The 24,877-nt window shown below is 36.9% G+C and overlaps 1 protein-coding gene across 1 annotated transcript in view; it reads left to right on the top strand.

Moving 5' to 3' along the window:
• The window catches only part of MEOX2 (mesenchyme homeobox 2), a 54,876-nt gene extending 30,482 nt beyond the window's left edge, over window positions 1–24,394 (top strand). The window contains exons 2-3 of the mRNA XM_051612372.1: window positions 10,312–10,484; window positions 23,052–24,394. Of these exons, the coding sequence (XP_051468332.1) occupies window positions 10,312–10,484; window positions 23,052–23,276 (398 nt within the window). The 3' untranslated portion in view covers window positions 23,277–24,394. The remainder of the gene's footprint in view (window positions 1–10,311; window positions 10,485–23,051) is intronic.
• The last annotated feature ends 483 nt before the right edge of the window (window positions 24,395–24,877 follow it).

The following is a 24,877-nucleotide window of genomic DNA, read 5'->3' as shown; positions in this document are numbered from 1 at the left end:
GTAAGAGTGTGTGTGTGTGTTTTTCTTTTCTTCAAAACAGTCTGGATATCTACTAAGGTATGTTACGAGCACAGCTGGGCCTGTTGGCTTCATTTTAATGCTTTCTGAGGGATAATAAGATTTACAAAACATGTCACTAAAACATATGCAGGCATATGCATTTACACAGAAATCTATGATATTTCTTAAAGACCCAGTCAGGGATTACATTTGTGCCTCATGCTGAAAGCTGTAGTGCCACACTAGCTGAGCCACGTCCAACAGGGGCAGCCACCAAGGCAGGGAGCGACCACGTGGAATCACTCATGAGGACTGAGACACTCATTAAGCCTGTGAAATGGAAGGTGATTTGTGATCCTGCAGTTCTGCAAGGTGCTGTGCACACTGCAGAGGCCAGTTATGAATGGTTCAAAAGGACAGGTTTCAGAAAGAGTAAAAACACTGAAGGCAGACTGATTGGAAGGAAAAAAAAATCCACAACAAAAAACAAAGGAGAAAGGGCATGGTAACATAGAATTAAGCAGAAATATTGGATGTTAGAATTTCTCCAGACACTGTTTTTTTCTGTCACATGTTCAACATATATAAGTTTTTCACTACATCATTAAGGATTTCCAAAGAAATCTGTTCCATGATTAATGGAAAAAAAAAATAAAATATTAGCCAGTGAAACACACATGGAAGAATTACACTGAAAAATACCCCTGTTAAAAGGCTTCCTGTTTCCTGTAGCAGCAAAATAATTCTTAGAAAGAGTTAAAGTAGAATTGTTGGTACCAATTTATATTTTCCTTTGTGTAACTGTATCCTGAAGACCTGCTTTGGAAAGATGGGTGAGTAAGGCAATATGGAGCCCTAAAGAAACTCCCAACTGCATTAAACTTCTGTAAGTGTTTCAACTTTTATTGCTTACTATGGAAAACTAAAATCCTGGATTCTTTGGCTTACGTGCAAACTATTTATTTCTTTGTTCGGACAGGAGCTCATGCAATTGCAGTAAATTTTTTTTTAAAGCAAACTTAGAAGTCAGCAAGATTTTGACTGTAGGTTCTGCGTGCGTATTTTGAGAAAATACATACGTAGGAGCCTAAGAAAATATTTTTATTTAATCAACTCAAGACTTCTCATGATCATATACAAAGTAAGCTGGGACTTATAAAAGGATCAGAATTGGCTCTGACACCCTTGTGACTGAGAAGCAATTCCACTGAAATTCTTGAGCTTGCCCCAGCTTGCCCACTGTAATCTGGGGAAGAACTTGGGCTGCCCTTAGAAACTGGCCCAAATGACATACTTTTTTCTGGGCCATTTGCTCTAGTGAAGGTACATATTGTAGCATGACTATGCGGTCTGTTACAAGATCTACAAGTATTACCATAGATTCCAGTTTGTACTTACCTTTTTTTTTTTAATGTAATGTCTTGTGTGTGAGGAGTGGGGGCAATGGCACTGTCTATATATAGCACATCAGCTATGGAAGGAAGAGCATAAGGCTATACAGCTGGGAAGTCTGGAAATTACACCTTCCTTTCCACAACCTTTGAATAAGCTGACTAGAGTGACTATGTGTAAAAAAGCATCAAGTCTATTCACATACGGATAAAACACAACTATTGGTTATTAGAAGGTTATTTGGAAATCCACAAGGAAGATTTATTGTAGTGATATCTGAAAATTAAATAATTGAGATCTTTACATGGAGTAATCAAGTTTGTAACACATTGTTAAAAGTGTTTTACTCCCAGATTCGATGAATAGTATCCACAAGGTCTGAACTTACTAAGCAACAGAATTATTAGCAAGAGCTGAATGCCATTTGCAAAGCAGACATCACTCATCCTGTGACAGGAATATGCCGCTGTGTTAAATGGAAGAGACTTCGGATGTAAATTTGAAAGCACATAAAACTACTGGCTATTTATATAACGAAGTTAATACAGAAACAAGGTTTGTAAAATACATTGCTTGACATAGGTTTCCATCCTCACTGTAGTTTGGATTCTTAATATTAACAGTGGCAGTCTGGCTTTGCAGACAAAAAAGGTAATGCAACTACTTTAATGATGTTTACATTCAAGATCATGCATGCAGCATCGGTATAACGTCTCCATATATTTCTTAGCAGCAAGTCATGGCAACATATTTTTCCATTCCTTAGCCTTGTCTCTATTTTTGCTGGCAATATCTTAAGCTAAGTATTTGGTATTCTATGTCACATAAAGTGGAGCAACCTCAACCATATTTTAACTATGACAAACAAGCAGATCTACACATACTTGTGAGAAGGCATCACCTCAAAAAGCTTACTGGCCAAAAGAATTAAAACACCCAGAGTGCACTCTTTATCACTAAAGTATTTTTGTTTTTTTCCTTTTTCAGAATTGAATTAAATATGGCCTTTTGCTAAACCTGAGTCCCAGAACACTGCCTATGTTGACTGCTCTAGTATTTTTGGCAGGACAAGAGTCTTCCTGCTTCACAAAGCTAAAATGAAAACTACGATCCACCACTTTAGAGAGATAAGACTTGTTGAGAGGTGTTTATCTAACTGAGTTATTTGTTGTGCTCTTTTCTCTTCCCTACACTTTATAGTGCTTTAGATCTCTCATGTACCATCTTTGCAGAAAAAAAATCAAATTTTCTAAGAATTTCTGTACAACCAAGTAGGGCCAGAAGGAGTATTTCAATGTCTACGTGGGGTTCCAATAGAGCTGCTGTACAGGGAAAGGCTTTCATCAGCCTGTTGATGATGGGTGAGGCACTCAGTGTTTGGGGTGGGTTTGGTTGCTCTTTACTTATATTTTGTTTCCTTTGGGTAGAAAAGAGCCTCTGTGGGAGATGTCTAGGAGGTGAGACTCAAGAAAAGAACGATTATATAAACTCGTATCTCAGTTTCTGTTTTTTCCAGTTGGATGTCTTTTTTCTAAGAGATTTCTACATGGAAAATTCTTGGTTTAATTTTGAAGGTTAACTCTTATCCAGGAGGACTTGTGGCTAATTTGTTGGCAGATGCTACTGGCAGCTCTCACTTTCATTTAAAGCAACTATTCTACATGAAAGTGAATTATAAAAATGCTTTGGTAAATAGGCAAACAACCACCTAGTGTGCGTTATTCTATGCTGCATGTATAAGATGTCTCTCCAGAACTCCAAATGGGAATTGGAAGTCCCACTGGAGAAAGTTGTGTTAAAATTCAGCCCGTGAGGCTCCCTTAATGGAAATACTGCTGACTTTTTAGATATATTTTCAGGTATTTCTTAAAGTGTCTTTCAAGTCTTCTTTGCTAACATGAGCTGCAATTACACATTTGGGACCAAGAGTAGCATGTTCCACATGAAGGTCTGCTAGCTAGTGTCACTATCCATAGGAGAGAATTCAAATGTTGTCTTGCATATTTGCATGGTTTGGAAGAGATGTGACATGTACAGGCTATGTAGTTAGATCGATGAGATGACCTGGCAGAAACACATCTTTTCCAGCATGGGTATCTTCAAGAATCTGGAGCATTCACTCACAGTGTTATGAATCAGTGTTTCTGATTCTGCAGTATAATTCCTAGGCTTGTACTTTCAGGAGGCATTAATAGCAAAAAAACTTGGCAACAACTAGTAGGTAATGGTTTAGGACAGTATGTAATGTGTTTCAGAATACCCACAGGTTTTGCTGTGCCAGTTCATGTTTTTTTTGGGAGTGGATATGAGACTGTTTCAAATTGTAAATTGTCACAGACTGGGTTAGAAAGTGTTAACTCCATAAGCAAAGAAAAGTTTGCTTTCATTAGAATGAAAATAAGGATTCACGTAATTTTGGCATTGTGCTACTGTGCAGCTTTGCCCATTTGCACATGCACAGTTTTAATTATGGAAATGACAATGTTTGTTCTGATTTTCAGAATGGATTCTCTAAACACATTTAGTGAATTGCAGCTCCAGAGATACTTTAATGACGCTCAAAAGAAGCACTCAGACAGAATATGTTCAGTTATTTGGAATGGTAGTTGGAGTTGAGCAAAATCTTCTGGGAATATTATTTAAATTGCTTCAAAGAGAGGGAAAATGATGAAACAAAAATAGATTAAAGTCTACAGCATTTGGTTGCACAATCTCAGTGCAAGTAAGAGAAAGTGCATCAAAGTAAGCACAGCTATGTAGTTTTGTACAGCCCTGGATTAAACTAATGTTTTTGGTACAAAAAATACACTAAAAGTAGCAAATAAGGATTTAAATTAGGATCCTATAAAGCAGTGGACACTATTTTGAACATAGGCTAAGTTTACATATGAATTCTGAGCAAATTTTAAATTAAAATAGAAACAAATATCATAGAAAAACTGCATGGCATTCTCTATTAAATGTCAAAAATGTTTGAAAGTGACTATTTCTGGTTCAATCTTGTTCTCACATGTACTTGCTGGCAAATCAATAGGAACCATATGGAGACCTTTATGCCAGGTTCTTGCTTGTGTCTCAGTAAACTACTTTATTTTGTCAGAAAATATAATTAACTGTAAAGTATCAGAAACAATTAGATGAGGGAATTAAGCTGTATACTAGTCCTCTCCTTCATAATATCCCTTTACAACTATAATAGCACAAACTTTCTTATTTTCTTCATACTTCTATTTCAGATTAATGTTCCTTTTCTAGATTATTCCCCTAATACTAAAGTATTTTTCCTTAAATTCATATTGCTAATAATTGAAAGGGAAAAAAAAAAAGACATTTTGCTTTGAAACACATATCATTGCATATCATTGTTGTGTCCTATTAATGTTTAGAAGCTCTTGTTTACATGTTATTGATGTAAACAAATGTGGAGGAATTAAGTTTGAAAGCAATGTTCTTTCTCACAACATTAAACCAGCAAAGTAACAAGTAACAAGTAACATTGATTTCTTTGTAGAGACTACTTAATTGTAAAGTAAGTAAGTAAAATTTATAAAGTAAATAAAAAACAGTAGCTGCTGTCTACAAACACTTGAACATCATTTACAGGAAGGTATGCAATTAAAACCATTTAATCTATCCAGCTTCACTATAGATTTATATATAAGTTTAGAAGCAGTTTGTTCATAGTAGGGACTTTCTGAGAATAAGTGTTGCAAGATGTGAGTCAAAGTTGAAAACCTAGGTGTTGAATAACAATCATTGGGGTGAAATCCCAACAGCCTTTTAATCACAAATTGTTAGTGATTGTCACTACTCACTCTCAGGATCTAAAAATAATTTGCAACTTCTAATAGAGCACTACCAATCTGACTTTTTTTTTTTTTCCTTGTTTGGGGTCTTACATGGTAGGTAGTAACTGAAAGTTCATTTCCATCTGAGAAATGAAGGTACATCATGTGCCCAGGTGGCCAAGAAAGCCAATGGCATCCTGGCTTGTATTAGAAATAGTGTGACCAGCAGAAGTAGAGACGTGATTGTCCCCCTGTACTTGGCACTGGTGAGGCCACACCTGGAGTATTGCATCCAGTTTTGGGCATCTCGATTCAAGAGAGATACTGAGATGCTACAGTACAGAGGAGGGCAATGAAGCTGGCGAAGGGCCTAGAGAATAAATCTTATGAAGAACGCTTGGAGGAGCTGGAAATGTTTAATTTGAGGAAGAGGAGGCTGAGGGGAGACCTCATCAGTCTCTACAGCTACCTGAAAGGTCATTGTAGAGAGGCTGGTGCTGGTCTCTTTTCACAGGTAATTAGTGACAGAACAAGAGGGAATGGCTTCAAGCTGCAACAGGGGAGGTTTAGACTAGACATTAGGAAAAAAAAAATCACAGAAAGAGTGGTTAGACACTGGAATAGGTTGCCCAGGGAGGTGGTTGAGTAACCATCCCTGGATGTGTTCAAGGGTCGTTTGGATGTGGTGTTGGTGGATATGGTTTAGGGGAGAACTTTGTAGAGCAGGGATGATGGTTGGACTCGGTCATCCCAAGGGACTTTTCCAACCTGAATAGTTCTGTGATTCTATGATCATTTGTTGCATTCATCAAGAAAAAGTTGCAGGTGCTTCTTGCTTATTTTGCCTGTGACTCTGACCCTACCTACTCAGCAGCAGATCTTTGTGTCTTGGAACATCTGACCAGTCTCTTTTCCCTATTCTGTGAGCTGTCCTTTTTCCCGCTAGGCATGTATCAAAAGTTAAAATATTAAAATGACCACTTTTTATATTCTACACAATGGAATTAGATTCTGTGTTTGCTTGCTATGATGTAGACAGAAGGGAACACAAATTTAGGCAAGACAATGCACATGTTAGGGTTAACAGCAAGTTTTTTTCTTAAGGTGAAGTAGAAGTAACTTTTAAGGGTAGGGAATAGTGTGATGAGTAACTATTTTGTTTGTTGTGTGTTTTTTGGGTTTTGGTTTTTTGTTGTTGTTTTTGTTTGTTTGTTTGTTTGTTTTAAATGAGCTATTTTTAAACTCAGGAAAAATCTAAGACTCCAAATGATCTGTAGAACAGTAATTTATAACTTAGACCGTCTTTCCAAATTGTACCTTCTACATCAACTACCAAGAGTGTCTTTGTCTAACAGGAGATATTAATGATGCTGTCTGGAATTTTTGAAAATTGCTAAAAACAGTTCTGAGAAAGAGGTATGACCTGCATCCTTCAAAGCAGCATTTAACTGCCACATTACTTGACATCCAAAGAACAAAAGTTTACAAAAGAGAGACTGATAAGGTACTAATACCTTCATGTAGGCTACATCTTTTGAGAGTGTGCCAGAATGTGCCTGGGAGATGGCAGAAGACAGACAATATAGATTGCTGCATTTTTCATCAAGTGGTTTGTACCATCTGTATATATTTTATATGTGCCTTTTGAGAGTCAAGGAGTGTAACTTAGATCCCCCTAGGCTTTGTTCTCTGCCTCTACACCTACCATTTGGCTTAAGATGTAGCCAGCAGAAGAACTAAGGTTGTTGAGACTTTTTTCTTGTCTTAATTGCAACAGCTGCAAAACAGATGTAGGCTGACATGAGTTCTGCCAAAAATCTCTTCCAAGTCTCCCACCCACCAAAGAGAAGTTAGTCAGGTGATACAGAGACCTGAAGGTCAGAAAGTGATGGAAGCTCCCAATCCTGGCTCTGTAGACACTGTTAAAAAGAAGCAATCTGAAAATAGATTTACCACTAATAGATTTACTGCTAGATTTACTGCTTTGGAAATTAACCCCCCCCAAATTTATGGAAGTGACATTTCCAAAAATTACTATCCAAATAACATGATGTCAATGGGAAATAAAATGGGCAGTCTGTGCATGAACCAGAGCAACACTGTAGCTGAAAAAGTCAAATGACAGTAAGAGTTCTTAACCACTGTTCACCTAACTGGCATCTATCTAAGCTTCTTTTTAGATATATTTTAAATATCTCAAATGCATTAAGCAAAATACCTTGTCTTGCTGGCCAGATCTTTGCTGAAAGATATTTCCTAGGATTACAGTTGTTCTATTGCTTGAAACTCAGTATTGACAGCAAGTCAGTTTTCTGTCTACCTGTCTCAGGCTTCTGCATAACTTCCCAAACTCTGCTTTCAGCAATATTTGAATATATCGGGGTTTGTTTTTTTTTCAGAGTATCTTGGCTATAAAAAATGCATTCAATTACATTCACAACAAAGAAATAAAACCCCCAGGCTTTTCCCTTATGAAATCATACTGCTAACAAAACTGTGGCTGCCAGGCACTTATAATCCAGCATTGACTTAAATGTAGTATCCAGCAATGGCAGAAATGCCTAAATAACCAATTGTCCAATCATGCCTATATTCACACAGAATCTGTGTGGGCTAAAATTGCTAGCATCCTCTGTGCTGGCAAAGATGAAGGACAAATGCTACTTTTTTTCCCTTTCCTTATATCAGTATCCCAGGAACCTGGAATGTAGGTACTAAGTGCATCTGTAAATTGGGAACTCAGAAACATGAGTGTTAACTTGAACAATGACTTGGCTCCTTACGGTTTTACTGGCTGTACAGTAATTCTGTTTTCCTCATGGAAAAATTGCTTGTCTTATTGGTCTTGCTCACTTACAGAGATCAGTATCCTGAGAGCTGTTAGGATGGGTATTCCTGAAGGTTTTCCCTTTGACCACTCATGATAGCAGTAACTACCAAAGTTTTACACCCTTGAACCCACATTCTGTTTCATTTCCCTGCTTACATCTTAATTTCTAGTATTTCTTTTTCAATAGGGTGTCATTGTCATCTGTAGGTGCATTACTTTTATTTAAGGTTACAATATTTTGTTTGGAAACCAGTGAGCTGTGGATCTTTCTTACAGCAAGTACTGACTTGGGAAGACTTTTTGACTCATGTCCTCACACAAGCACAGGTTTACCAAGACAGTTATTGGGCTTAAGCAATGACTTGCACTAAGTGCACTTCTGTGTCCTACTGCAGTTAAGGAGTATGGATACCCACCTGCTTTAAAACACCTATGAAGCACATCTGGTGGTTTAAGAACAGTAAGTCTGAGTACTAAGAATAATTATTCAGATACCTCTCTTCAGTGATTCATTGGAATGCTGACATAGGGGTTTAAGTCTTTAAGTTCAGGTCATCTACATAGTATTGGGACCTTATAATGAGGTGGCAGATGAGGAAATTTCAAGGAAGAAAAGCAATGTGCATATTTCTACAATGGAAAAATATGGAGAAAAGTTACAATGACTGTAGTTCACCAACCGGTATGAAGGAAGAAATGTGAACTTTTAGGCTCAATGTGATTTTGATCTGTCAAGTTTTCTGTGTTGAGTTTGGATAATGGACTTTGGCCCCGCACTGCAGTCCCTAGGGTGGGCAATGTAATGGGATCCTCTCCTAGGAAATCTTTATTCCAATTATGGCTGAACAGCTCTCAAACCCACTCAACAACTTTGGTGGATACACTCAGTCATACAACCCACAGTACACCTGAAGCACATCTGAACAACCTGCACATCTGAAGAAGAGTTCTGGGTGTTATGTCAGTGCAAGTTAAGAAGTTTGGTAGTTTTAAGCCATTAGCTTTAAAACATTTTGAATTAATGACTGCAGCACTGAGTCAAGCATTAACAATTCTCATTAAAAAAAAAAGTTCCCTTCCAAGCAACAGAGTAACTGACAAAAAGTGAAAACATTTTTATACCTTTATAAAATGTAGATAGTTGACTGTAGTTTTGAAACCAGACTCACTGGCCAGTTGGATAGTCTCAGGCATGTCGATGATTCATCTGACAGAGTCCCAGGGAGCAATTTCTTGCAGGCCTGTTCATTTGGATGTTGATGCAGGTTTCTATTTAAATCACCAGCTGAAGTGTGAGTTATTCTGTGACATTTTTAAGATGGTTCATGAGGCCAGAATTTGACTAATGATACTCCTACTGATGTCCTGCTAATTTTGGATTTATAGGTGTTGTATCATACCCAAGCTTATAAATGTCTGGTCTTTTTTTTTTTTTTTTTTTTAATTTGGTTGGTTGGTTTGGTTTTTGTTTTGTTTTTCTGTTTTTTTTACAGTTTGATCTCTTTTCATATATTTTAACAGACTTCACTGACAGCAACAGAATGACTGTCACTGCGTTCAGTAGTTTGGTTCAGGACCGTATGTATTTGTTTCTGAAATTAAAAGGAAACCAGGAGGGTGATAATGAAACTTTCAGCAAAGCTCATCTGATTGTGACCAAACTTTTCCCTAGGTAATGAGCTGTAGTAGTAGCAAATTTCCTACACTGATGCCAGCTATGGCATGACCTCCCTACCTGTACCATGGCATGAGAAGGAGGAGATCTCATTATCACATGGGATGTGCTCACCAATCTCTTTTTGATGTGTGTTGAATTTCCTATGCTTTTTCTTTTGCTTTTCCCTGTAAGTGTAACTGGACTAAACCTTAAAGGGTATTCCTTAAAATACAGCTTTGGCTTAAGGCATTAGTGAAATGATAGGAGAGAGAGATTCTTGAAGTATTACTCATTAAGACACTAATCAGATGATACACATCCTGTACTAGTTGGATGAGAGTTGCCAGAAGTGGGGAGTCAAAGTTTTGCAGAAATCCTACTGAGAACTGTTAGGAAATGAAACACTGGAAGGTTTTAAGCAGAAGTTTGATGGGTGTGAATGGAAGCAGCAGCTCACATCTGTCAGAACTACTGTTGCTTTCCAGATTTACAGTGAAGAATCCATAGGTATGAAAGCAAGGGTGTGCTTCCAAGAAGAAAGTTTGGAGAATGTAACTTGAGCATGTTGTTATCTCTGGGTGTGTTTCCTATTTAGGAACACTTGCCATTACTTCAATTTCTAAATTTTTTCTCTTTTTTTTCAGATTCCCAAGAAGGAAACTACAAGTCAGAGGTCAACAGTAAACCCAGAAAGGAAAGGACAGCTTTCACCAAGGAGCAAATCAGAGAGCTAGAAGCAGAATTTGCTCATCATAACTATTTGACCAGGCTGAGGCGATATGAGATAGCAGTAAACCTTGACCTCACTGAAAGACAGGTATGGACTTTAAATGCTTGCTCAATATTTACAAGTGGTTAGTAGCTCCTCACAAGGGAGCTCTTGTTTGTGGTAGCAGTAGATATGTTGATATATCAGAATGAACGTTTCTAGAAAAAATATATATGTTTATTTTATTTCTGCTTTTCAAGTAATTTATATTTTTATACATGCCAGCTCCAGATTAGTTTCACCTAGTAGGCAGAGATGGAAGATAAAAGCACGAGTAAAATGTCTGTTAAACTGGTGCACCTATTTTCTATCTGTCCACACTAATGGCTGAAGAAGGGGTAGGTCCCAAATACTGCATGCACAAGCAGTTGATTTGGCTGCATGCAACAAATATGAGCATCTTGTTTTAGTATATGAAATATATGCAGTTGCCATTTGTCCAGAGTTTCTGAACATCCTGTTTCCAGATGGCAGCAAGAATGGGAACACCAGCTAAACTGGAATACAAGCATTTTTAACCACTTTACCTTACCCTGCGCTCTGAAAGCAGAGGAGATGATGGAATTTCTTACTGCTGTTGTTGGTTTCCTGCTCACAAAACCCTGGTTCAGGAAACACTTCTGCATGTGCTCAAGTTTCATCATGCATGTTGTCACATTGATTTCTAATGGAAATATTCATGTTAATCATGTACTGAAGTGTTTTAGGATCTCATCCCAACACACTAAATAGGTAGTAAAGTCACAACTTCAAAGAATAATTACATTGACATACACATTTAAAACTGTGTTTTGGTAAAAACATTTAGAATACTGAACTAAATGATACCAAATCTGATTAAATATTACCCACAGTTTTATCATTAAAACTGAAAGGTTTCTGCCCACTGATAGTCATCCCTCCTTCAGGAATCAATATTAGATAGAGGGATTGCTATTGATACAATCCATAAGATTATGATATATTTGAGGGAAGGTATCAAAATAGCACCACAATTTGTAAAATCTAGATATGAGAAGCTTTGCAGTTTTCTTGAGTTTCATTAGCACCTGCTATAAGTAAATGTCTCAGTGAAAATACAGCTTTTTCTGTACATACAAACACACATTTACACACAGAAGCAAATGAAACACTTTTTTTCTTTGAAGGCTACTAGAGAATGCCCGTCCCTTCCAAGTTGTCAAGAAGTCAGTAATTTCTCGTTTGACTTAAACACATTGCCATATTTCACTGGGGTAGTTTTCAGTTACTGAAATATGTCTTCTATATTTGTAAAGCACATCATTTTGTATAAAAAATTTTGTCTTTTTCATTTCCACTGACTAAGGTAAGCTGAGACAATTAACTTAACTTCCACACCTGATTTTGACAGCTAAGGGAAGAAGGAATGAATTCTTGTCTCAGTGACAAAGTAAGAGTTGGTGTGAAACTGAATAATTATACATAAATTTTAAAAAATATCTGCTGGCCAATATGAGTGGAATCAGCTGAATTCAGAAAACATATCCTCTTATTTAATAATGGCGGATTTGGCCTGGAATTTAACTATTGCCCTTGGTAAATTCTTTATTCCTTTCCTCAAAGATTGGGTTGAATAATGCAATTAAATGAAGTGACAGTTCATTATTCAAAAGGAAGCAGTTAAAATAAAAACAGTTAATATGCTGAAAAAGGACAAATAAATATTGACTATGGTCTCTGGAGAAGAAAAGGCAGCCTGTGCTACACAAGTGCAGAGAACCATTAAAGTCATGAGAGCACTTGCTTTTTCTAGTTGCCACATAATGTTGGTTCTAAGCATTATGTAATCTAATTATTCTCTGCTTCCCCAGATTATCACAGAGTGCAATCAAACTTCTAGCGATAAGGTCCTTCCTTCCTTCCTTCCTTCCTTCCTTCCTTCCTTCCTTCCTTCCTTCCTTCCTTCCTTCCTTCCTTCCTTCCTTCCTTCCTTCCTTCCTTCCTTCCTTCCTTCCTTCCTTCCTTCCTTCCTTCCTTCCTTCCTTCCTTCCTTCCTTCCTTCCTTCCTTCCTTCCTTCCTTCCTTCCTTCCTTCCTTCCTTCCCACACGCTTAAAGCCACCCTTGCTTAGAAAAGGAAAACAGTAGGATTTTTACCTTGATAGGGGCCAGTTCTGTTTCTTGCCACAATAAAAAGGTCTGAGTGAAAAAACACACGGTAACATAAAGGCTGTATTGTTAATCAAAACCAAAAAGAAAATTAAGAGGAAATTCTGGACATATTTTTCACTTTCTGACTCATACTAAGCCAAGTAATGATACCACTTCCAATGTTGTCAATTAGAAATGCGTCTTTTTGAGCTCAAATATATTGCTTTGATGGAAAAATTGTGTAAATAGTCATGGAACTGGGTGTGTCTTCCATAATATATGGCAAGTCTTCAGAAGCTGAATCCAGTAAATCAAGACTTGACTCTTCTTGCATACTTTTTTTACATCAGTATTTCTTTAGTGACTTTAAGAAAAAATACTTCATAGTGACCCTGGTGTGACACTAATATTTCTTTTTTTTCCAGTTAAGATACTGAACTCATATTCAGGATCTGTCTTTCCATCATTAGCAGAATGATAGAGGGATAACAGCACTTATTTGCTTATTTATTACTGTTACTAGTTTATCTGACTCTTCCAACAGAAAAGATCATATTTGATACCTGTCTTAAACACATGCAACAAAACTAGTCCTTTCTCTAAAATTATTATGACTGACTTAAATTATAGATGGAATTGCAAAGCAACCAGTCTCCACTGAGGTAGCATTTTTTAGAAAATTGCTATTTCTAGAACAGTTTTCCTGGGGGAAAAAAAAATCTGGGGAAAACATTGTTGGGTCAACCTGAAGTTACAACTTTTGGTTATTTCCCAAGATGTGAGATAAATCACAGAGCCTATTATCTTAAGAAAGCTCTATCTGCCTCTTGACTATAGTGATAATTCCAACCATACGCTAAAGCTTAAAAGAGGCACTGACCAACTAACACTTCATAATTACCTTTCTGGCATTTAAACAAGATGTAGAAAAAACCATATGTCTGGCCATATTTAAAAAGCTATATAAGGGTATTAAAGTTTTCTACAGTCATCAAAGTAAGGCTCCATTTGACTTTTGAAACAGCTTACAAGATCAGTTCAAACACAAACGGCTCATGGAAGGCTATTTCACAAAAATAATAATGAAAAAAAAACCCTCACAACATATGGATCAGAAGAAGGAAGTAATCCTATCACTCCCTAAAAAGAAAACCTGAGTTACAAGACTGGAGGATGAAATGGAATAAGTGCCTCAATTGCCTAGATACTAAGAGTGCACTTTGAGAGCATTATAAGCACATCTGGTGGTAGGATGGCTCTATTATGGTATTGTAAGAATTCCAGCCATATAGGTACATATAATTCCTGCTCCATCTCTTACAGAGTGCACTCACAATCCCTGCTCAGCCAGCAGTTAATAATTTTCAGCTGGCAGGCCTCTATTATATTTTGAAGAGCCAGTTAGACTAAAAACTATCTTAGCTCCCTAGGTATTTGTAACCTTGACAAGCGCATTCTTGGCTTTTTTGTACATCCAGATAAACTTGGAGAAGGTTCCATGCAAACTTTTTAATATCTCACTGTGGAATGAGGAGAGGAAGCAGCTGCAGTGGGGTATCAGAGGCGTGGCAAAATGGACATTTTTATGGAGTTGGTCCTGCCAAATATAGAAAGAGTAGGAGATCTTTCCACCTCACAAGATCTTTTTGCATGGAGCTAATCAAAAGAGTAATGTTGCAGTTCTGCAGGCTAGCTAAGGTTACCGGAATAAATAGTCCAAATATGTAATGCTTCTGTTTGCCAACATAAACGGAAAATCCCACCTAGTCAGATTAAATTCTGCTGATGGCAATGAGGTTTACTTCTTCTTAAGTTTAATTTCCAACCCCCACCCAGAAGCTACCGATTATTTATAAAAGGCCTGAATCCATTGATTTTGCATAGACAAAGGACAAAATTTTATCGAAATAAAGTGTGCTTTTGCATCTGTATTCCATGTATGTGGAACCAAATGGGATTAGTGGCAAAGCAAGAAGCTTCGTAATGCCTTTTCCTATCAGAAAGAGAAGCAGGCAACCTTATCATTTAAATGCATTTGGGCAAAACTGGTATAGTTACTAGGGCAATGGGGCCATAGCCCACACTGTAGCACTGCATTCTTACAACTTTACAAATAATAAATTAGGTTTTCCTTTAGAAAAGTTTCCTCCAGACTGTGTAACCTTTCTCCTGCATCACAAGTGATGTTATTCAAATCCTTTTCAGCATCACAGAGCTCAGGAGCCTAATCCAGGGATTTTTTAGACTTGATCAGTAAGGTAAGATTAGCTCCCCTTAATCACCTGGGTGAGAAACAGAGAGTTCAATGTTCCTTGCTGGGTTTTTGTTCTGAACCACCTCTCGAAGAGTCATTGTCTCTCCATATATCACAAAGCATGACTAGCATCATACTTTAGGAAGCTAGAATTCTAAGGTTAGATGGGGGAATTATTCACCTGAATACAAACAAAATCAAAGAATGGATTGATGGGACAAGCTTGGCCATATCTATCTGATTTATTGGCTGTCATGTCTTCTCTGAAAGGCAGCTGCTCATTCCAAGCTTCCATGTGTTAAGAGTTCTCTATACACACTATAATAATGAGCGTGTGTGGCTTAAAATCCTTTGGATTATTTGTTTTATTTAAAGCAACACTCTTAATAAAATAAAACTCAACAGTACTTTTATATGTGTCTTGAGCAATATAAATACCAGCAGTAAGAATTGCTGTGCTAACTCAGTTTCTTCTTTCTTAGGAAAGAATGCTCCTGGCAAACTTAATTGTAACTCATGCTTAATTTTGATCTGTTCAATCAAAATTGTTTTTTAAAAAAGTACACGGAAAACCTCAAACAGTGTATTTACTTTTGCAGTAAGATTCAAACAAACAATTGCACATGCAAATATCCAAGTGCCTCAGGCTTTTAGTTGTGAGTGGACCTACACCTGCAGAGAAACTCTATGGAGTTCTGGGTGGGGAGAAACCTCTGCCTGTTCAAAGAAGTGTATGCGACATAGACAGAAATATTAGCAGCTTATATGGCTGCTTTTACAAAGTGAGTAAGGCTCTGTCATCCCCTATGCCTACTCTTTCTTAGATGCAAGTCAAGAAACGTGTGGTTTCTCCTGCCACCTGTTTAAAGAGATAGGAACTTCTTAGGTTTGTCATTTGTAGTCACTTTAAAAAACAGAGAGAAGAAATCAGTGAGGAACAAATGGTGTTGGAGAGGTGCAGAGGAAACTGTTGAATAGAGGAGTTTTTTTTTATGCAGGGCACTGAAAAACTGAGAATCTCTTTCTGCTTTCACTAGTTCCTTCTCCTCAGGGCAGACCTTGCTGAAAACAGCTGCACTTTCTTCAGACTTACTAGCTTTAAAATTGGATACTGTTTCTGGGGCTAGTTTATCATCAAAAGACTCAGGACTGGCATGTTTTGGAAGGCAAAAAGGTCCTTCTAGATTTGAAGTTATGAACTATTCAACTAGCTTACATGAATACAAGTGAAAGAGCTTCTTTCTTGGGCACGGAGATGGCTTCCATAGCTATAGAGCTCTAGATTATTTTCTTGCCCTACTAGTCGGAGGTTGATTTCTGTCAGGTCCTGCTTCTTGGCATTTGACTCCTTTGAAACTAAAGTAATAGCAGAGAAAAGCATCAACGCAGCCAAAAGCCAGTCTTGATTACCCATCATCTTTCAATTTTCACAATGTGCAAAATGACTGCAAAATGATGCATGTTAGATTTTTTTTTTTCCATTAAATAAATATTCTACAGGTGAGTAATTCATGCCAGTAAATGCCTGTACAAAGGAGACAAAGATTAGCCCACAAATTAGTTTTCCACTATGTGTTTCTTTGGTAGATTTATATATATATGCAAAGACGTGTGAAGGTAGACTCTAATAGGATATATTATAGGAGAATAAGGTAGAGGGAGTTCCAGCAGCAACCTCACAGACTGCCTTTCTTTTCATCTGGACAAAAAAGAGAGACTAATTTTATAAAAAATACTGCCTTATATTATGTACAATGTGCTAATGGGAGGAAAGAACCTGAAATAGCGTGTCCCATTCTGCTTAAGGTATGTTGACTCTGAAACCTTGTTAAGAGAGGTTTTGAAAAGGCATGGTTTGCGGTTTGACCACAAAATTAATTCCAAAGAGCACTGGTGGAGAAGGTGTCAGTTCTTTGGATGGAGTAGAGGGAAGTAAACAGAGTGCTCTGAAAGACTTCTGACACTGGAATGAAATACTTCTATCACTGTTTTCTTCTGAAATATAATGTCTATTCCATCCCTGTCTAAACGTGGGAGGTAGAAAGGAGAATGTATCACCTAAGTAGTACCCAAACCTCAACTGACTTCTGTGTAATGAAAAACCAGAACTCCCTCCTACACCTTCCTGGGTGCCAAAAGCTCCAGCTGTCCTTTGTGCACCTGCCAAAACCTCCTTTTTTTCTTAACAGCTGCTGCAAAGTTCTTGTGTGCATTCAGTGCAAGGTCCTGTAATGTAACACAGTGTAAATTGCTTTACATCAGTGAGCAGGTGACTTCAGTAATTTTAATCAGAAGGTTCTGGTACCACTCATTAATTTCCAAAGAAAAGTATACTTTTTCCAATTAATATATTTTCGTACTATTTTATAATACCTAAGAAGACATTTAATACTCAGATTTATTTAAACTGGGTTTAAGTTAAAAATATATTTAAGATTTTTCAGAGGGTTTTTTTTGGAATAGAAATTGGAATTCCTTTAAATCATACAAGGAAGAAAATTAAGTTTAATTGAATAAAACTGCCTGAACTTACTCTCCCATGTATCCAGCATGACTGAAATCCAGCTGAACTATTTAAAATCTCATGTCATCTTTAGTTACTGAAATGAACTAATAACTCTGACTATGTTTTCTGTAAATATTTTAAATGGAGAGATTTGATTTTCCAACCCTTGCATTTATTAATAGTCTAGAACAGGAAAAGAAACTTTACTGTTTGTACATTCCTATTTGCTTCTAAAAGTTTGCTGAATAACTTATCAAAAAATACTATCTCTATATATGTGAAAAAGGTACGTTTCAGCTGTGTAACACCAGTGATTTCTGTAAAGTTCAGGAGTTTGGCTTTCCTTAAACCTTGGCAGCATAAGTATATTATCTAAAAATAACAGGAACATTTCCAGAGCCAAAGAAAGCTGAGAAGCAAACTTTCAAATTAATTTTTTTAAATTTTGAAAATTCAGGGTTATTTTTGTTATCCATACGTTTGTCTGCTTTAGAGGAAAGTAAATTAACAGGTTAAAAATAATAATAATAATAATACAAGAAAATGGACAGCGGCTGACCAGGGGCGGAACACTTAAAAGGCTTGGTGATTTAGTCTTCCTGACACATCATTTAGGTGTAATAAAAAATGGAATTTGGGATACTGACTTCAAAGTCTCATTCTTAGAAATATGCATCCCTTATAGCAAAATAACAATTTCAACTGGCACAGCACTCTTGTTTCTAATTTTTAAAGTTTGCAAGATGTCATGCCTCAAATTTTAATCTCCTTTGGGACTCGTGCCACTAAAACCTGGAACAGAAAGCCTAATTTTAGGAAAGAATCTTTAATTTCAAAAAACAGCTTTTTTAAAAGAAAAATTTATTTATTCTTAAAAGAAGACAGAGAGCAGATGGTGTAACTAAGGTAGTTTGAATTCAGTCATGCTTTAATTTTTTAGACAAAAAAAGAAATACTCATGAATTATAGAAGGTATCTGTTTAGCTTTTCTCTGTAGGTACAGAATGCTAAAATCCCATGTCAAAAGGAAGCATCTGCGTTCTACAGAGTGTGCTAGAAGTCAATTATTCTTAAAGGCAATGTGACTGAAGTGCTCTGCTGACGAAGGAGTATTAAATCAGACATTTAGATGATATGATAATTTAGAACCCAAATGAAGTGTTGATGTCCACATCAACAGCATGAAGTTGTATTAAAGATATACATGTGAGAAAGCAAATAATTTGTCCTTTAAGCCTAGTAAGGCCTATACATTATAAATGTATAATTATTACTTTAGTAATGTAGACACTAACAATGTTAACCTCCTCTTTTTTAATCTCCTCCCATGATTCCTATAGAGCAGACCTTAAAATAAATTGGTCACAGCAAAAACATTTATCTTGTACATGAGGAGATGTGAAATCATTTAGTCGCATCTTAAGTAACAGTCTAATCATCAGACGTGGGGATGCAGATGCTAAACAACTTGTTGACTAAGGGAAAAGAAACTGCTTTCGTGCCAGTAAGCAGATGTGCTCAATAGATTGGCTTATAAGTGCTGATTTAGAAACAGCTGTTAATGCTACCATCATCTTTAATATAGTTCATTTCCCTCCACTTCCTTTGTTTTCTGTACATACAGATGCTTGCTCTATACAGTTAAGTTGTACTGGTCAGAGGGTGGAGAAGAGGGAGTATATTTTAACAAATAATGGGCAATCAGGACCTGACGCTGGGAAGTAGTGAGCACTCTCAGCTTCTGCTGGAGCTAACTTAGACTTGAAAAACAACATAAAAATATTAATGAATCCTACAGTATCAAGTTTGTAATAGTACATCTTCAATCTACTTTAAAAGGATTTAGTTTCTGCAAAAGTTGTAAATGGCACAAGTTAGCTCTTTCACTGGAAAAAAGTTCAAGAATTTTTCAAGTTCACCTCAGTAAGGGCTTTTTTTCCTTTATTTTCATTTTAATTTTTCATTTATTTTTCTTTTAGTCATTCTCTCCTTTCACTCTTGCTTTTTCTCCCTCTTGTTCGTTCTTCTCTTTCTTTCTCCCCTTTCCTTTTTGTTCTGATGCATGTTTTGGGGGACACTTGCACAGTTTTCCACAAATCCAGATAAACAGGCACTCTGAAGTGCTTCACATAAAGTTTGCTTCACTTCCTTCGCATTACTAAAATACAGATGGATTATCTCTCCGTAACAACTATACCCTCCATGATGGACTCTTCAACTCCAAAGGCAGGTCAGAATTCCAGTACCTAAAATTGATCTCTAGAGGAAATAACAAGTGGAGGACCTGTCTCATATTACTATCACATGAGCATTAAAGACTTCATCTAGACTCTATTGAACTTGATGAAAAACTCACACTGACATTAGTGTACTTTGAATCAGATCAAAAGTTGATTTCAGTACTTTATAATGGAGAACACGAAGAAATATATATAAATAATAATAAACATATGCCTTCATGTAAGAGACCCTCTCTTGCACCAAATGTAATGCACCAAATGTCATACAAATAAACTATTTTTTTTTTTAATATTAAACTTTACTATAATTGATTTCACACTTTTGAAAATAATATGTCATACCAGATAAAGAATTACCTTACTTGATATTCTTTTGGCAGATTATTTGAAGACATTAATAAAAAAAGCCTAAAGTTGTTGTTTGTTTGGGTTTTTTTACCTTTTCTTTCCCCTTTTTTAAATTCTTGCTGTTTTCTCTTTATGGGAAACTTGACTGTCAGGCTACATGCCAGTCAATAGTATATAGTCTTCTATGGGAGCACCAGGGTTTCTCTCTTTCCCCTACACTCAAGAGAGTGCATGCAAATGTAGCTGGGGTATCTTTGACTCTACTTCCTTTAAATGCCATTTTTCCCATATAGTAGGTCATGTGCAGACACAGTGTTGCATGCTGGATCCTCTGAGGCACTTATAAATATATCTTGCTCTTATTCTTAAAAAGGGAAAATCATTATCCTTTAATTTATATCAATTAATATACAGATGCTGACCTAGACTCATTCTCGGTAAAGGCATTTCAGGGCATGATCAGATGAGCTAGTCTAAAGGCAGGACATCTGAACAAAGAGGTACTTTAGATTTAATGCTCATGGAGAGAGACTTCTCTCAACTGTGGATCTGTAAAGTGACCTGAATTCTAAAAAGCAGAAGCAACAAAGTATTGTAAGAAAAAATAGAAGACAAAAAAAAAATAAATTGGAGTTAAAAAAGTCAAATGGTCAGACGTGAGAGTTTAGCTCTGTCTGTGAGAGAACAGAAATAAGCCCCTCCAGAAACCAGGCAGTGATCATCCTGCTAATGCCTGTCCCAGGCAGAACAGTTTCTGACAATGACTGTAGGAGTATTAGCTTCAGTTTCTCAAGTATCCAAAAAAGAAAGGGATGCGTCTGCAGGGTGGTTTGCCTGGATCTCTCTTGTTCCAGTCAGTTAAAGTAGTTTGAATGCAGGCTGTGCATTGAAATTTTTATTTCAAATGCATCATTGTAATTTTTGTTGAAACCACTTTTTGTACGCGTTATTTATTTAGTTTTAGGCTTTCAGTGCTGTGACTTATTCTATGAATGTTCAAGGACATCAAAATATCCGGAGTGTTGCTTAGATCTTTTAAACATCACTTTAGTCTTGTAATTTTTTTCTTGGCCCTTATTTCAGAAGAGTGATAATATTCTGCGGTACTGGGTTGAATCCAAAGTATATTATTTTTGATGTTTAGATTATGACTGCAGCTGCCTCTACTGCAATTTTTTGGCAACAGTAGAGTAGTGTCTTTTGCAAGAGAAACTTCATTGTCTCAAATACCAAAAATAAACAACATGACAACTTCCCCCAGAAAGCTGCCAATGCTGTACTGATGCTGTACCCTTCTGAAGACACTGTTTCCATGGACACTTCTGATACGTGACCTGAGTACGGTAATTCCCAACATCACAGCAGCCAGTAATAAATACTTTCCCCTTTACACTCATTTCACTTTACAAGCCAGGTTCTTTGGCTTTGATGAGTTGGCTAAGGGGAAGGATGTGCTGTGCTTTGAGCCTTCTAACTGACCTGGAACAAATTTGCTCTGTTCCCAGGTGATTGGTTTTAATGACTCACATTGGCTTTAACAGGAATATAGAGTACAAAAAAATTATACACCTCTCTTCCCACATATGACCACACAGATAGTGACATTAACTATCAGTTCAATTGTAGTAAAATTTTAATGTACAATTCAGAGTGATGGTAAAGGTTAAACTATGTGATGTTTCCTGGATGTATAAGTCAGATTCAGCAAAACAGCATTTTTGTGGCTCTGCTACTCATGTTGTACAATATCTCCTGCTGTGCCTGTTCCTTGCTGTTTCTTTTAAAACTCTGAAACACATTCCATTAAACACGGCAAAGGATACACCAACATTGCAAGCTTTCTTGCTTTCTTTCCAAGTGAAGAGCTGCAGACGTTTATTTTTCTGTGGAACCTTCATGGGAAGAGCTGCACAAAGACACACACAGGAAGTTTTTTAGCAACATTAATCCTAAGTGTATGAAATCTAGCAATCTTCTAGTAATTTTGTTTTCAGTGACAATATTTTATTAGAAATCAGCTTTTAATTTGGTCTAATATATTTGACAGATGCTATGCACATCTCCTTTTTTTAATCCTTTCTTTTGGCTATTAAAAAAAAGGTCCTTGTGGTTTGTTGTGCTGGTACTTTAGAACTGTGCAAATAATTTAGGTTTACTTCCTCCTCATACATTTCTGTACAGAGAAGGGGAGGAGGGGAAATGCGTTTCAGCTGGACTAAATCTTGGGGTTTAACGTGACTTAAATACAAATAAATTTTTAATCTTTCATGCTGTGAATTTCTTTCCCATTCTCATCTGAAATTATTTGCTAATTTTGACTCAAATTTATAAATGCCTAGCTCTCTAGCTTTGGGGGTATTTATTTGTCTGAAAAATTCGACCAGGATCTATGATGAAATGTAGTAGAATTAAGCATCAGTCAGCTAGGATCACTTAAATAAATTTATTACATAGGTGGGAAAGTCTTAACTTTTGATAGTAAGTAGTATCTTTGAGATACTTCAGCCAGTTTAAAAAAAAAAAAAAAAAAAAAAAAAGGAGCTTTTGAAGTGCTCCACCTGAAACTTGCCACCAGTTTAAAGAAGTAAACTGGTAGAAAGCAATGCAAACTTTTCTGTGCAAGTTGCTTTCCAGAGTAACTACCCTCCTTTGAAGGGTAATTAAAAGCACAGGAGGCAGCACTTTGGGTCCCTACCACAAGACAGGGATCTCTATTACACAAAAGGTTGGCTCTTCTGTGCAGTCTGTTGATGGGAACCATTTTGCCTCTGTTTTACTGCCTGTGAAATGGCACTAATACATTTTCCAGGACTATGTAAGCTTTTCAATGTTTTCTAAAGAGCCTGAAGATCTTCCTGTGAAGCTAACTGTTGTAGCTAGACAGCCCTGCTGCCTTCTTGCAGTAACCCCCTTCTCTCCTTTGCAGTCACTAACCTCACATCCCCCAGTTCAAGTCCTATCCAAAACTGGATCACCTGCTCCTCAGAGAAGGCTTGCTTGAGTGTTTTATGATACAGACAGAAAGGCAGTGTGTTGCTCATGAAAAAGTAAATAAATAGATAAATAAATAACTCAAGTGCTGTGGCTACAGTTAGAAAGACGATTATTACCTTCAACAACCTCATCTTTGTTTTCTGTTTTTCTTTCTTCTGTGAAGGTAAAAGTGTGGTTCCAGAACAGGCGAATGAAATGGAAGCGGGTAAAAGGGGGCCAGCAAGGGGCAGCAGCCCGGGAGAAGGAACTGGTGAATGTGAAAAAGGGCACACTGCTCCCCTCCGAGCTCTCCGGCATTGGCGCAGCTGGTCTCCAGCACACGGGGGACTCACTAGTGAACGACGACAGCCACGACAGCGATCACAGCTCTGAGCACGCACACTTATGATACACAGAGAGTCCCCCAGCCCCGTTCTCAGGAAAGATGCTTTGCTGGCAAGCCTTACACAAGCATCGTTTACGTATGCAAGTGACTCTGGCAGTGATTTTTAAAGTTGTTATGGAAAATTCAGGCTTATTGTGTCGTGCTTTTCATGATTTTTTAGATGGTTTACAGTAAGTGCCATGTCTTAAAGGTGCCTCAAGAGTGGAGAAGTGGAAGACTAACTTACTTTGAACATTCCAGATTTGCTTGTCATGTTTATGACAGCAGGCAGGTATTTTTGCTTTAGCTTGCACTGAAAATTACATTGCTCTCAACAGATGTTATATTCTGAAAACCACAGTGCCACAAAATCACTATCTAGTGGATAAGAAATGTATTTTAACTCTGTATATATTTACCTTACAGCATTTTCCTGTCTTCACTAATTTTAGCAATGCATTCATATTAGCTGATGGCAATAGTCTCTCATGACAATAAAAGGCTTTTTTGTCTCTTTATTTTTGTTTTGTTGTTCCAGACATACAATACAGGCAGACATGTTTGTTCAAGTTTGTTCAAGTAGAGAACAATACAATCGTGTCTGCTAGGACACATCCTTGTATGACAGACAAAACAAACCTTACGTTGCATTTACTATCAACTGCTGCTAATAGGGTATTATTAAACTTACCTAGCTCCTCAATTCTTCTTATCTTGTAACTGCAAAAACTGATTTTTAGGATCATAAGGATAGTCCAGTAACCTGGCAAAAATGTCATGTTCCACTCATGCTCAGTGGAAACTTCCCAAAGGATTATTCATTTCTACTTTGTCATAATTGAGTACATAGATAAACACTGACACTCTGCAGAAATGTTGTTGCTTCATCTTCAGTTAAAAACAAAACAAAACAAATCAAAACCAACCAGCAGATAAACTAAAACTTATTATCAACTGCTTATGTTGGTAGAAATCAAAATATGAAAGTAACTCAGTATTGTGTCCCATGTGTAAAATCAAGACACATTTTCTGTTTAAGCTTTTGTGTACATACAGGCAAATACCAAACCCCAAAATTTAATGCAAACCATTGATTGTACTTTGTAAAGAAATATGTTTAATAAATAATCCTTTTTAAATAATTCTGGTCTCTCTACAGTGATTTCATACAAAACTGAAAATGTTTTTTGTAAAAGTCCTAAGCAGCTCTGGCTTTTTTGGGTCTTTCAGTACTTAATCTGTCTGTGGACAAAACAAAGCCATGTTTTCAAATTTAGGCTTTTAATCTTGGATAAACCTTCTACCTTGATCCACTTCGAAAAGTCTTTCCTTTAGCAGGAAAAAGGCATCTAGCAGCTAATGACGCCATCAGCCAAAACCAACAAGAGACTGTTCAACCATTTTTCCAGATTTAGAGCAAGTATAAAGGGTTATTCTGTTGGACCTATTGAAATGATGAAAGGGAATAAACATCGGGAAGGGATGCGTTCTTACATTATTGAGCCTTTGTTTAATAAGCTGTTCAGGAGAAAAAAAGAAAGTATCTCCAAAAACTTCAGAGATTAATTGGACTGGGTAGTATGATAGATAGAGCTGAGTGAAAGAAAGAGCAAGCAAGAAATGTG

This window comes from Apus apus, chromosome 2 (genome assembly GCF_020740795.1).
Source record: "Apus apus isolate bApuApu2 chromosome 2, bApuApu2.pri.cur, whole genome shotgun sequence".
Taxonomy (NCBI): domain Eukaryota; kingdom Metazoa; phylum Chordata; class Aves; order Apodiformes; family Apodidae; genus Apus; species Apus apus.
Note: the sequence above shows the minus strand (reverse complement) of the source record. Positions and strands in the feature narration are given on the sequence as shown.